This window comes from Stenella coeruleoalba (assembly GCF_951394435.1).
Source record: "Stenella coeruleoalba genome assembly, chromosome: 8".
Taxonomy (NCBI): domain Eukaryota; kingdom Metazoa; phylum Chordata; class Mammalia; order Artiodactyla; family Delphinidae; genus Stenella; species Stenella coeruleoalba.
In genome coordinates this window covers 5,595,533-5,609,927 of record NC_137154.1, presented here as the reverse complement: position 1 = coordinate 5,609,927, position 14,395 = coordinate 5,595,533, and the positions used below count along the sequence as shown (strand labels likewise).

Sequence of the window (14,395 nt, the reverse complement as noted above, 5' to 3'; positions counted from 1 at the left end):
GAATTTATCTTCTTTTTTAAAGTCTATGATTTTCCACTAAGAGTATGTATCAGAATTGCCAGTGGCGGCTTTTCAGATCTACATGTTTGAGCCCCACATTAGCCCTAGCTCTTCAGAATCCTAGGGATAAGACCTGTTTTGCAGGTGATAAATAGCCCCCTATTAAGAGCTACCTACTCTGCTAAGGGATAGCTGTGAAGGCTAGAGTACTAAATCAGTAATAGTTTTTATCAGGTAACTAAGTTCCCAAATAAGTACTTAGAGGGAGCATAGATTTTGGAGTCACAGACCTGTATGACTGACTATGAATTTACCTGCTAATACTACTTTGGTCAAATATTTAAATCCCTGTCTCATTTTGTTGTGAGGAGTAAATGACAATACATGTAAATTCTCTTGTACTTAGCCTGGTTAATATTAGGTGCTCAAAAAAATGCAAGCACCATTTATTGAAAGTTTGTTGTAAACACTTTACATGTACTTTCTCATTCAGTGCTTACCAACCACACATATAAAGTATAATTTATCCTGATTTTATAGAGGATATTGGGGCTGCAAGAGATTAAGTAACTTGACCAGCCGTGAAGAGGCAGAATTAGAGTAAAAAGTGTGATCCAGAAGTCTTGTACTAATGCTCTGAGAGAGCCATGTTACAACGTGTGCTTACAGCCACTGCCCTCCATTCCCTTTCTTCTAGGCTGGATTCATGCTGTGTATACTCCTACAGACACATTAGTGTTTGGAGGCAATTTTTTGCATAGCTTCAATATCCCCATGCAGTTAAAAATATACAACATTGAAGATCGGACACGGGTAAGTAACTCTATGTAATAATTGGATTTGAAGAGGTTTCTTATATCTTTCTTTACTCTGCTTACTATGTAACACTCAAACTGTTATACTTTATAAATGTGTATACTGCCTTTCTCAACTGGGGTTGTGTGAGAGAATGAAGCCCTATAGAAAATGATTTGTGTGTCTTGTTTTGTCAGTTTTCCATAGGATGTTACATAGCTGATAAACCATTCTGGATATATAGGGGAAAAGTTACATGCATTGGATACCTTAAGGCAAGAATTGGCAAACTTTTTTTGTAAAGGATCAGATAGTAAATATTTTAGGCTTTGTGGGCCATACAGTATCTGTCACAAGCACTTAACTCTGCCTTGTAGAATGAAATACTTAAATAAGTGAGGATGGCTCAAATAAAATAACATTTTATTTATGGACACTGAAATTTGCTTTCATATAAGTTTCTCATGTCACAAAACCCTCTCTTAGTTAGGTTTTCTTCCCACCCCAACCCCAGCCATTGAGAATGTGATATGTTAACAACTGGTGAATCTTGGAGACGCTGTGGAAGTCTTAGTGGTACTGCTCTTTAAACTTTTTGGTGGATTTGAAAGTTTTCAAAATCAAAAATCAAAAAATAACAATTAATGAAGAATTCACAACTTTTAGAAGGAGTAGTCACTGACCAATTTACTGTGAACATGATCAGTTAACCATTTTGGTGCCTATTTTGAAACATTTATTCTGGTTGGAGCTATTATACGTAAGATATAAGATTGGTATTGTTGGAGTTATAGGGATTGCCCTGTTAGAATTGAGAGGATGCAGTGCTTTTTAAATAAATTTTATAGAATTGAACTTCTGCTTGTTTGTTAAAAGTAATGAAACTACAGAAAACAGTAAATAGTTTAGTAAGTTTTAAGTTATAGTAACAGTAAAAGTAGTTAAAATGTTTCAAAAGAGAAAAATTACATAATTTCATAGTAAAATACTCTTATTTAACTCAAAATCATTCTAAGAGGTAATACCACCTACACTGCTGTAAGATTCAATCTGAAAATGTTTTTAAAAAGCATTCCCTTTTTTGGCTAAAAATAGCTATTATACCCATAGCTTAATTGTTTGCTCAGTTTGAGGGAAGAAAGGGAGAATATATATTCAATGGCATAGGTAAAATGATCACCTTTATCTCTGCATGAAAAATTTCCTTCAGACGGTTAAACTGTTAATAACTGATGTTGATTTATCTAATTTTCCTGGACTTTGTTTATCAGAAAATGTCAAATTTCAGTGTCTAACTGCTATATTATTCCATTTTTCCTAAGAACGGCTTAATTCTTTCATTCCAAATAGGAACCCTTCCGTGTTTCTATAACATTTCATTGGGTCCTCTCTACATATGTACACACAGAGCCTTTTTTTTTTTTTTTTTTTTTTACTTTCTCCACCAAGCTTTCACATTGCCAATATCAACCTGACATATGTTTATTATGTTACAAACTGCTATAAACTTACAGAATTTAACTTAAAAGAGAATGTGTAGAGAATGCTTTAGGGAAGAAATATACAGTGTTGTAAATTTAAGACAATGTTTTGGCTACTTTTGCCATGCCAGTGTAGAAATAGACTATTTGAACTTGATTGTTAGTAATTATTCTATTGATAGCTCTTAAAAGTTCAGTAATTTTATAATGAGTATTAAAATTTTTTCTTCCAAAAACATTCTAACCCAGTCTTAGAAACTGCTGTGCTCTGTGGTGTCTAGCAGCATAGGTAAAATGTAATGGCACAGTTTGGGTGTGTGATGTCTTGGCTATTATTAGTACAGTCTCTTGAGTTCCAAGTGAAAAATCAAAAGTTTAATGCCCATTTTATATTTTATTTATTTATTTATTTTCTGTCAGTATTACTCCGCTCTCAACAGAGTCCCAGAGGTTTTAGAATTCTGGGTTGTCCTGAACTTTTAATAAAGACCTTTCAGAAAAGTGTTAATAAAACTTAAAAGACGAGCAGAGAAGTCCAGTATATTATGTTTAATTTGGGGGGGATCAAGTATCTATTAATTCTTGTGTTCCCTCCTACTGTACCAGAAGTAAATTAATTTGATTTTCAAATAAGGGTGGATAAACCTCTTCTAGTTGTTAAAGATGTAGTGGCAATAAGAGACCGAGATTCGGAGCCTGAAGCCTCTGCGTTTTAAAGCTAATGAAAAGTACCTGCATTGCCTTGCAATGAGGAAAGTGATCTCCTCATTCCACAGTGATGCCCTGTGACATAGTGAAGGGTTTTGAAAAGGGACTCCCATCTGGGTCTCCTTGACTGGGGAAGACTACCTGACATGGAGCTTTGAAAGGAGGTGGGAACATTTTCAGGAGTTACATATTCAAAACAATCCTAAAAGTATTGTTTGCCTTATCCTTTTGAGAGATGGCCCCTCTGAAAGAAGACGGGCAGAATATACAGGCATACCTCAGAGATATGGCAGATTTGGTTCCAGACCACGCGATAAAGCGAATATTGCAGTAAACTGAGTCACATGAATTTTTTTGGTTTTCCAGTGCATATAAAAGTTATGTTTACATTACATGTAGTCTGTTAGTGTACAGTAGCATTATGTCTTAAAAAAAAAAGTAGATACCTTAATTAAAGTATACTTTATTGCTAAAAAAATGCTAACCGTCATTTGACAGTGCAGGGTTGCTACAAACCTTCAATTTGTAAAACTCAGTTAAGCAAAAGCACAATAAAATGAGTTATGCCTGTATTTAGAATAGTCCCCATGGTTGATCTTTCTCACTCGTTGATCCATGCTGATTTGCCATTTCCTTGACTATGGTAGATCTAAAGGGCACTTATTTTTATTATAATTCAGCTGGAATAATTTCATGCTACTTTTGGGGAGAATTGGAAAGAAGACTAAAGATAGCAACTGATTAGGCCACATGGAGTAGTAACCTGATTTGTGGACATACCATTTTGGTAGACTACAACGTATGAGACGGGCAAGCTGAGAGTTAATAGTGGGGCAAGTACTCAGTCTCATGTCCTAGACTAGATATACCTTGAGAATGCATCTCTAATCATACTTTCATATATGTAAGGACATAATGAAAACATATAACTTTATCTCATGTCCTGATTTCCTATTATATTCTGTGTTTCATGGCCTTCTGGTTCAGGGTAAAACCACAGTAAAGGCAAGAGTGGTTGGTATGCCTTTGTATCCTAAGAACCCTAAAACAATTTTATCAATTAAGTATATTGTGTCTTACTAACATTTTACTCTCTGTCTTGAAACTTGTTTTTGATGCTTTCCCACTCAACAAGACAGCTTCTTGATAGTTCTAAATGGTCTTTCCAAGTACCTTTTATCTTTAGTGATTATTTCCCAAGACCAACATTTTCTAAGTTGACAGATCCACTTAAGTTCTTGCTCCACATGACAACTTGGGTTTGCAGGTTACTTACAGAGTGTTTTTCCTGGGCTAATTATTGCAGTGATTGTTTGTTTCTCTCTTTCCTTGAAAACTGTTATCAGCTTGATTTTTTCATCATTTTTTTCCCGTGTAGGTTCCAAATAAGTTCCGCTATCCATTCTACTATGAGATGTGTTGGTACGTGTTGGAGCGCTATGTGTACTGCATAACCAACCGTTCCCACCTAACTAAGGAATTTCAGAAAGAGTCCCTTAGCATGGGTAAGTGTTCCACCTACATGAACTTTCAAGATACTCTGCAGGACTGAGGGTGAGACTGGGACTATTCCGTAGGCTGTTGCTCAGTAGTTTTGTTTTGTTTTTAATTAATTAATTAATTAACTTATTTATGGCTGCGTGGGGTCTTCATTGCTGCGTTGCGGGCTTTATCTGGTTGAGGCGAGCAGGGGCTACTCTTCGTTGCGGTGCATGGGCTTCTCATTGCGGTGGCTTCTCTTGTTGCGGAGCATGGGTTCTAGGCACTCAGGCTTCAGTAGTTGTGGCACATGGGCTCAGTAGTTGTGGCTTCCAGGCTCTAGAGCGCAGTCTCAGTAGTTGTGGCACACAGCCTTAGTTGCCCCGCAGCATGTGGGATCTTCCCAGACCAGGGCTCGAACCCGTGTCCCCTGCATTGGCAGGCAGATTCTTAACTACTGCGCCACCAGGGAAGTCTAGTAGTTCTGTTTTTATAGTTTGTCTTTTTTACTTATCTACTTAGAAGTACCAAATCCATTCACTGAAGTTGAACACTGGTTACAGCTGATCCTCCTATCCAGATGTGAATTACTAGGGCTAAATGAAATATTCTGGATCTCATCTTTGTCTGAGTTGTTAGTACTTAGCTCCTCACGAAAGTAATCAGTTGGAAATTCCCTGGTGGTCCAGTGGTTAGGACTCCGCACGTTCACTGCCATGGCCCAGGTTCAGTCCCTGGTGGGAGAACTAAGATCCCGCAAGCCACACAGCGCAGCCAAAAAAAAGAGAAGAGTAATCAGTTGTCTAAAATGTTTTATTCTGTAAAGAATGGTCTTTGGCACAATAAAAACTAGGATCATATCATCATAATTACTCTTACTATATTCCAGGCACCAAACTAAGCAGCTTATATACATTAAGTTATTATTATTAGCTGTGAGGTGTAGGTATTATTATGCATATTTTACAAACGGGGGCATTAAGGTTCAAGGAGATTAAAAAACTTGTTTGTGATCTAAGAGTTAATAAGTGGGAAAGCTACAGCTTAAACCATGTTGGTAAGATTCTAAAATGTATTTTCTTAACCTTTGTGCTTTAATGTTTCCCCAACTTCTATCAAGAGAAATATTTTATTGGATGTCAAGATAGTTTCAGTTATACATTTTTAGGCTATTCCATGCCTTAAAAATAAAGAGGAGCCAACACTGTAGTATCCTGTGGTCATATATTTAATGGAGAGTCTTCAATCCAAGCAAGATACTTTTTGCCTTAGCATTTCTGAAACATGCTCACCAATACATGGAAGCAAGATACAGAATTGTACATACAGCATGATCCTAATTTTGTTTAAAAATACATCAAGTCGGGCTTCCCTGGTGGCACAGTGGTTAAGAATCCGCCTGCCAATGCAGGGGACACAGGTTCGAGCCCTGGTCCGGGAAGATCCCACATGCCACAGAGCAACTAAGCCCGTGTGCCACAACTACTGAGACTGCGCTCTAGAGCCCACGAGCCACAACTACTGAGCCCATGTGCCACAACTACTGAAGCCTGCGCCCCTAGAGCCGTGCTCTGCAACAAGAGAAGCCACTGTAATGAGATGCCCACGCACCGCAACGAAGAGCAGCCCCCGCTCGCCACAACTAGAGAAAAGCCCGTGCGCAGCGATGAAGATCCAATGCAGCCAAAAATTAATTAATTAATTAATTAATTAAATTATAAGGTTTACAAAAAAAATACATCGAGTCATAGTCATACACATATGTATAGGAAAAGATGGAAAGAAGATACATCACACTGAGTTGTTATCCAAGGGTGGAGAGATATGGGAAGACTTATTTACTTCTTTGCACCTTCCTGTATTTTCTAAATTATTAATAGTCAACATGTGTTACTTTCATAATAAAAGATCAGTTAACATTTTAAAATTCTTCTTTCATTAAAACTTTTATTTTCACTTTGTTTTGATTATCAAAATCTTTATTTTAAAAAATATTCACTTTGTTTTATTAGCCATGTTGCTAAGATTTCAATTCCAAAGCTTAATTTTATGGTGAAAACTTTGAACAAAACTACTTTTTAAATATATGTGCTTCATACTAATTTTTTAAAAGATAATGAAATCCCATAATACCCAAATTAAGTTTGAACTTGAAACTAATTTACAACTATTTTCATAGGTAACTTACTTCTAGCACACAGTTTAAAGACTGCACCCTTCCCAATCTTTTAAAAATCCAGTTGACTGTTACCTCAGTTGTCCTGCTAGCTCAGGATCCTGTTTTTACCTGTAAATGGTTTTCAACAGTGGACAAATGGGTTGGAATAGGGAAGACCATTTTTAAAATGTGACAGCTTTGTCATTTATAACCTCAAGGCCCCTCCCATACTACCTATTTCTCTGTTGATCACATGGCCATGTGTCATGTTCTTACTGCATTTTCTCTTCATACTGGCAGATTTGGAGTTAAATGGGTTGGAGTCTGGAAATGGGGATGAGGAAGCAGTAGATCGAGAACCCCGGCGCTTGAGCAGCAGGCGTTCTGTCCTCACTAGCCCTGTAGCCAATGGGGTTAACCTGGATTATGATGGACTGGGCAAAACCTGCCGAAGTCTTCCAAGTCTGAAGAAAACTTTGTCTGGGGACTCATCCTCTGACTCTAGCCGGGGCTCCCACAATGGCCAAGTATGGGATCCCCAGTGTAGCCCCAGAAAGGACCGACAGGTGCATCTGACCCATTTTGAGCTTGAAGGCCTTCGTTGCCTTGTAGATAAATTGGAGTCTCTGCCACTGCACAAGAAATGTGTCCCTACAGGGATAGAAGACGAAGATGCTCTCATTGCTGATGTAAAGGTAAGGGGTTGGTTATTTTGCATGACAGCTATTGATCTGGCTAGGGCATTCAGTTTCTGGATTCTGAGAGAAAATTTGGGAGTTTTGGGTAATCTTGGTTCAGCGAGAAAGAAGTTAAGTGTGTGTGTGTGTGTGTGTGTGTGTGTGTGTGTGTGTTTGGACTGTACAGTGTTTCAATTCCTAGAATGAGGTTAGGTCCCTGTTATGAAAATACTAACATTTGTACGTTCAGTTAGGACTTAAATCTAGTCCTAAAAATGCTGATTTCAGGCTGACCCTAAAAAAAGGAAGAGCCCGAGAAAATGTTTGTATTAAGAAATGTTACTTTGAACTTAAGTTACACTAAGATAAAGAGGCCTATTTCAGAGCAAAAGTGGCCAATAACAATCTCTAGCAGTCTTACCCCAAGCAGATTTAGAGGAAAGAAATTGAAATGTTGGGTTATGTTGAGCATGTTTAACATATTTAGCTTCAAATTTATCTAGTATTAAGACTTAAATACATTGGGGCAACTTTTGAGAAGAGTGTCATTTTAAACATAATTCATCCTATTGCTATTTCAAGTTTCTTCTTGTTGTATATTTTTCTTCTTTCTCAATAAGTCTCCAAGCATTAGTAATCTTCAAAGCCCAGCCCAGCCCTCATATATTGGTCTCAAAGAAATGAGCTTATTTTTAAGGAATCCAGATTTGAGCTGTCTGAACTGGAGAGAGTTCTATTAAATCTTTCCTTATACATAAACATTGGGGACTTCCCTGGTGGTCTAGTGGTTAAGACTCTGCGCTGCCACTGCAGGGGGACATGGGTTAGATCCCTGGTCAGAGAACTAAGATCCCACATGCCACCCGGCACGGCCACACACACACACACACACACACACACACACACACACACACACACAAAAGTAACCATTAATATGAACACCAAAAAGTCTTTAAGTCACTGTTTGGAATTATGTCTTGGATGCAGGGCATGGGTATGTGTATTAGAAAGTTAGTTCACCATTTGTAGTAAGTGTTATTTTTCAGACCTGTCATATAGATTGTTTTAAGCCACAGAAGAATTTATAAGGAATAATTTTAGTGACCTCAAGGAAGATGGGCAAAATATCTCATAGTACATCTTTTCCATTCCTGATTCCTGATTCAAGTTTTCCCTTGGCCACCACTAACCAACCAGCTGAGGTGCTCCCTACCTTCTGCCAGATACCTCAGGAAAGAATTCCAAAGACTGGGACAGGACCTAGACTTTTAATTTTTTTAATGTTTTCTTTCTTCGATTGACATTTTAATTATATCTTACTGTTTATGCATCTGTGAAGTGGTAAAAACTTTAAGAGACTAAAAGGGGTGGTACCCTAGTGAGGTTGGTCCTCTCCATAGTGATAGAAGCTAGACAGTTGGTTTTATAGTTTGGTTTTATACAGCTGTTCTAGACAAGGCAGGTGGTTATCATTGTAGCTTGTATTTATGGGAGGAAATAACAAAGTTCCAGGTGGGTGTGGTCCTATATCTGTCATGATTAATGTGCAGCAAAACAAACTTAGCCTACTTTTCCAGACTCACAAACCAGTTCCCAAACTCACTTCCCACCCCTGAGTGAACAAAGGGCACTTACATTTTTTCTTTTCCATTGTGATGGGACGTGTATAATTATGTTTTCCTGAGAGTTTGAGTGTAACATCATCTTTTTTTCTACAGAAGGTTCTCCTTTTTTTGGCTGCACCGCGCGGCTTTCACGATCTCAGTTCCCTGACCAATGATTGACCCCAGGTCACGGCAGTGGAAGCCTAGAATCCTAACCACTAGGCCACCAGGGAACTCCCCAGAAGTTTCTTTTTTCATGTAGCTATTCCATCATGGATGCATATAGGAAACATTAAACCGTGACTTTGGCGACTTATTAACTTGTATAATTGCCTTTAGGAACCCTAAGAAGAAAGATTTTTAAGTTTATCTCTCACTAATGTTCTTGTGGCCTGGGGAATCTGTATTTCTAATTCATGTAAAAGAAAAATATCTTTTTAATCCTAAAGGATGTCTATAGATGGATTTGATTTCATTGAATCCAGTTGTAGGAAGTCATATTATAATTCACTAACCAGTTGTACAGGTCAAATGTCATGATAGAAATACACAAACTCCCTTAACTAATGTAGTTAAATAAGGATATTTGCAGAGGCAGAGTGGTAGGGGAAAATGTAGAAAGATTTGTGTCAAATATTAAGCAGAGTAAAAGGAGGCAGCAAGAAAGGGAATGAGTTAAGAAGAACCATCTAAAGAGAACTCTTAACACTGTGAAAAGTGTCTAGAGAGAGCTTCCTGTTTATCAGGAATCGTGGAGAATCTGGCTGCCATTGCTCACTAAGACAGAGTGGCATAGAGACCAGAGCATGAGGAATGAGTGGCCCAGTAGGATGACTGCATAGACCGACAGTGTTTGAATTCTCCCTTCTCTTGTTTACCCAATACCATAGTCAACATGTAGCTGATAACAGAAGACAGAAGATTTAGAACCCAGTTCTGCAGGTAGTTTCACTTAAGATCAAACGGATTATTCCTACATTTGACCAGTTATATTTAATCTGAGCTTTAGATAACACTGAGTTTATGGCTTAAATACTTCGAGAATCTAAGCATCACCAAAAAGGAAAAAGCATTGGATTGGGTGGGTGCCGAATCACTGCCACAGCTGGAGACTGCAGTGCTAGAGAACTTGGTGCTGTGGTAGCACAGAAGGCTACACTGCAGCAAAGGACAAAAGCAAGCCCAGAGTTTACCCTTCCTGCAGAGAGAGGGATTGTTTCTTGTTGTAGCCTATGTGACTCTCACAAATAACTAGGAGAAGAGATGAGAGGAAAATTGGTGGATATCTCAAGACATCCATAATTACCTATTCCCTGAGAGAAAAGTCAATTTTACTGATGTGGTAAAAGGGCTTTGAAGATTCTAAAATGTTCTGCAGTGTTGAAGAAAGATCATGGAGTATAGAGTTTGAAGGGAATTAGATGAAAAATGAGGCATTAAAAAGTTTTGATTTATTGGCAGAGTTCAGGGGAAAGTAATGAGCGTGTGTAAAGTCCTATTTGGGAGGGGTGTGAGTAACCTTGGCTCCTAATCTAAAATTGAGAGGCCATGTCCTTGAGAAATGTTGACTAAAGAGGCAGGACCTGGAGCAGTATGTATAGTGCAATCCCATTAATGTAAGAAAAAGTGTCTTTGTTTGTATGTGCATTACAGCGGGGTTGGAGGGGGGCATATCAACTGCTGACAGTGCGTCATAGCAAGATGGTGGGAGTCAGCTGGAAGACTGAAGTTTTAATCAGACTTTACTGTTCTGTTTGTGTTTATTTTGGTAATAAAGGAGCTCTTAATGTATGTGTGTGTGTGTGTGTGTGTGTGTGTGTGTGTGTGTGTGTGTATTATATAAAGAAGCTTTTAATATATCAATACATTTGGCTGCCCAGCTCACTTAATGAAACAATTTCAGTGTTACTGAATATTTTTCTACTTTCCTATTTTCTCTAAAACCTTTTGATAAGCTTGGCAAACATGTGACTTTTGGGCAGGATACTAGATCTATAAAAGCATGTTTTCTCCTCTGTAAAATAACATCTACCTCAGTGGGGATGTTGTGAAAATTAATGATAATGTTAGTAAAGTACTTAATAAACAGTATCATTATTACAGAAAAAAATTAACTGTTACAGATCTATGAAATTCACTTATTCCACTAATGTGAATAATGCCTGCCTACTCTCTGCCAGGAACCAGGCTTAGAGTTGGTATAAATACGGGAACATACTGTGGACCAAACCCTCAGGGGGCTTACAGTCCAGTGGTGGAGCAGGCATTTTAAGTGGGCTAAGAAAGTAAGTGCCTTCTAGGTTTACAGGTGCTGGGCATGACACTGAGGGGCGGGTGGTCGATTCTGTTCTAAGGGAAGGAGGTGCCAGTCTTTTTAATTTACCAGTTAATAAACTTTCCTGTTAGATGATACAGATTGATTACTACAACATTATCTAAATGATGAAAGCTCTCAATTTATAAATTTGAAATTTTTTCTTTGTGGTACAATTGGCTACTGCTGCTCTGATCTAAGATTCTAACATTTTATTTTGTAACTGTGATGTAAAAATTTACACTAAGCTCCATCCCAGGAGTATGATGGGACTGAAGCAGAGAGTTACGGTTGTGAATAAATACAGAAACACTAATCAGAAATTTCCCTCATCTGACACTTTGGGAGTGATTCTGACACTAATAAAGAGAAGAGCTGATAGAGGACCCAGTGTAATTAGAACTTAGTCCATTAAGCCAGATGAGGAGGGAAAAAAAGAACTTGTATAAATAAAACTTCATTTGCAATTTTTACTGACAAGATATTTGTAATAATTCACATATTCTTACTGACTAAAAAGTTTTAAATAACTCAGCTCCAAGGCATATAGGTTAGGTTAAAATAGATACAATTATTTAAAAATATTTTCATTATATTCCTGTATTATATAATGTTATATTCTTATTCTCATCTTTGTTGCTCTTTTATTCTGAATTAATAAGAGAAAAAAATTAGGTCTTGTTTAATGTGTGATTTGAAAACTTACCTGGAGTGAGTTTCCTGTCTCGTTTTTGTCCTTTTCCGGTGGCCTTTAGAATTTCTGCTTGCTACAACTTGAACTTGTGTTTTGTTTTGTTTTGGAGTAACTTGTTTGTCAAGTATTTGTGCATACTTCATCATCCCTCTAGGTTAGATAACACTAAGACCAAAACAAGCATTTTCCAAGAAGACCTCTCACACCTGTTAAGGAAGGTTTTTCTAACATAATAGGCTAGGGACTTCCCAGGCAGTCCAGTGATTAAGACTAAATTACATAGGGTCTCTGAGTCTTAAGATAAAGTGCAAATGAGGTTTAGGATTAGAGTGACCATTCAAACATTTCCAGGAAGAGCTCCACAGAAGAGCACGAAAGTCCCTCCTTTTCCTTGGTAAACTACTGTAAAAATTAAAATATGCAGAGCCCGGCATCCAAAGCCCCAGGCCCCAGAGAGCCTATTAGGCCATTGCCTGCACCAGAAACTCACTGAAACAACTGTCCTGGAATAAGCGAGAATAAATAAGCATGTTTCCAGTGGTTAAGAGCTAGGTTCTCAGTGGCCTGAGATGTTTATTTCAAAGCAGCTTCTGTCATTTCCAAAAAAGCCAAGTTACATTTATTAGAGTCTAAAAATTACATAAATCTGGCCCCAATATATGGGACACTGTAGCCTGAGAGAGTGCTCATTCTGTCTGAGCTTAACCCTGACCGTGGATCGGTGCGTGGAGAGTGGGTGACACGTGTCACTCGAGTGGCCGTCAGAAGTGTCATGAAGGTGTCTGACAGGATGTGAGGCTGGCTGCTTCATCCAGGGAATATCAAGAAAGAGGCAGGCAGAACAGACAACTGGCATAGGCAGAGGAGATGTGCAGGAGTGCTGGTGCCCTGAGGGTGGGGTAGTCCAAGGGGCAGGGTCCCAGGAGACTGGCAGGTGTGGAGTTGGCAGCTGCACTTCCCCCTGGTTCCCTGTGCCTGGTTCCGAGGTAGGAGAGGTAGGAGAGTAAAGCTCCTTGACCTGAGATTGTGCCTCAGCTGGTCTGACTTGGTCACGAGGGAACTGCCAGCAGAGCTGCCCAGGCGGTTCTCTCACTGTGGGAGGCTCCCCGGGTGGTGAGCAGAGGCCGGGATCTGTTGTGGAAGTAGCTGATATTAAACAGACGTATTGTATTGAATACCTCAGTATTGGTTGAAATGTGTCATTCTGAAGGTTTTTCTGGGAACGTGTGCTGGTTATGGATTCTGGGCTGGGGGAGGGGCAGGTGAAGCAGGCCGGTTGTTCAGGGAGTGAAGGTAACTCCAGAGGAGCTCAGCTCTGGGGCCTGGCTCAGCTGCAGAGGCTGAACTTTGGGCGACTCGCTGTCTGCCTGAGAGCGGGGAGAGATCGGTGTGTGCAGCCAGTGAGAGCACCGGCTGTGACCATAAGAGGTGACCCTGGGGGGAAGGGTGTGGACCGAGGCAAGGACAAACGCGGGACCAGACTTGGAATGGGTTAAAGCCTTGCCTTTGCTGGCGCCTTCCGAAGTCAGCCAGCGAGAGCCCCGGGGGCCGGCCCTGGGTTCTCCTCTTGCGGTGACGGAGGGAGGGAGAAGGCGGGGCGTGGCCGGCTCACCTCCCCGGCGGGCTCTCCTCCAATCGCCGGGCAGAGAGCGCCTGCCCAGCACACCCCCTCCTGACTCTGCCGCAGGACGCTGGGCCCTCTGCTGGCTTGCTCACTAGAGCTCGGCTCCCCTCCTGCCATCTTCCGTTGCAAAGCATTTCTGGGAGCTGCATGTGGGTGACGCAGCAGCATTGTTCGCAGTCACAGGAAGCCGCGGCTGAGCTGAAGGGCTCGAGAAGGAGCTTAGAGCACTGCACGCCGCTCCCTCTGGGTAACCTGAAGGGGTTAGCCCGACTGTCCTGCCTTAGCTGCTCTGGGAGATTTCAGAATTTTCAAGTAAATTGGGATTTTTCCTAGAGGCAGAAAACCTAAGTCCTTCAGCACAACTTCCAATACAGAAAGCAAAACAAAGACGCTGGGGAAACTTCAACCAAGAGCCTCGGCAGCTCCAGAGCGACGAGAAACGCAAGGTCAGGCAGGCGGGCGGCAAACCCTTTCTGGTTCGGGGTGTATGTAACTGTAGGGACTTTGTCTTGGTGAAGAGGCAGAAGAACTGCCTGCCGAGCGAGTCCGGGACAATGCTTAGGTGTTGGTTGTGCCGTCACTGCACTTGTTCCCCTTCTGGTGGGATGTGCTTTCAAATTGGGTCGTTTGGCTTTTGGGAATCTTTTCCCCTTCTCTACTCAGGCGCCCGCGGTTCTCTTCCCCTTCCTGGGCTGTGTCGGGTGTGGGCTTGTGCTTGAACATTCTCTCGAATGCCAGGAGCCTAGATAGGCGTCAGCCTTTCCGCACTCCACCCCCGCTCCCTGTCCCAAACCCCCTCTGGTGAAGGGTGGTGGCTTCTTTATATGGTTTCTTGAAGGGCCTCAGCTGGAGTCTGCCTTT

General features: G+C 40.4%; 1 protein-coding gene across 8 annotated transcripts in view; it reads left to right on the top strand.

The window, feature by feature from the left end:
- The window catches only part of KDM2A (lysine demethylase 2A), a 105,849-nt gene that overhangs the window by 75,632 nt on the left and 15,822 nt on the right, over nucleotides 1-14,395 (top strand). For all 8 annotated transcript variants that reach the window (XR_013829600.1, XM_079930770.1, XM_079930773.1 and 5 more), the window contains 3 exons: nucleotides 698-813; nucleotides 4,363-4,489; nucleotides 6,922-7,316. Coding sequence is in view for 7 of the 8 variants with exons in the window: in XM_079930770.1 (XP_079786896.1) it covers nucleotides 698-813; nucleotides 4,363-4,489; nucleotides 6,922-7,316 (638 nt within the window). In the remaining variant the exon portion in view is untranslated. The remainder of the gene's footprint in view (nucleotides 1-697; nucleotides 814-4,362; nucleotides 4,490-6,921; nucleotides 7,317-14,395) is intronic.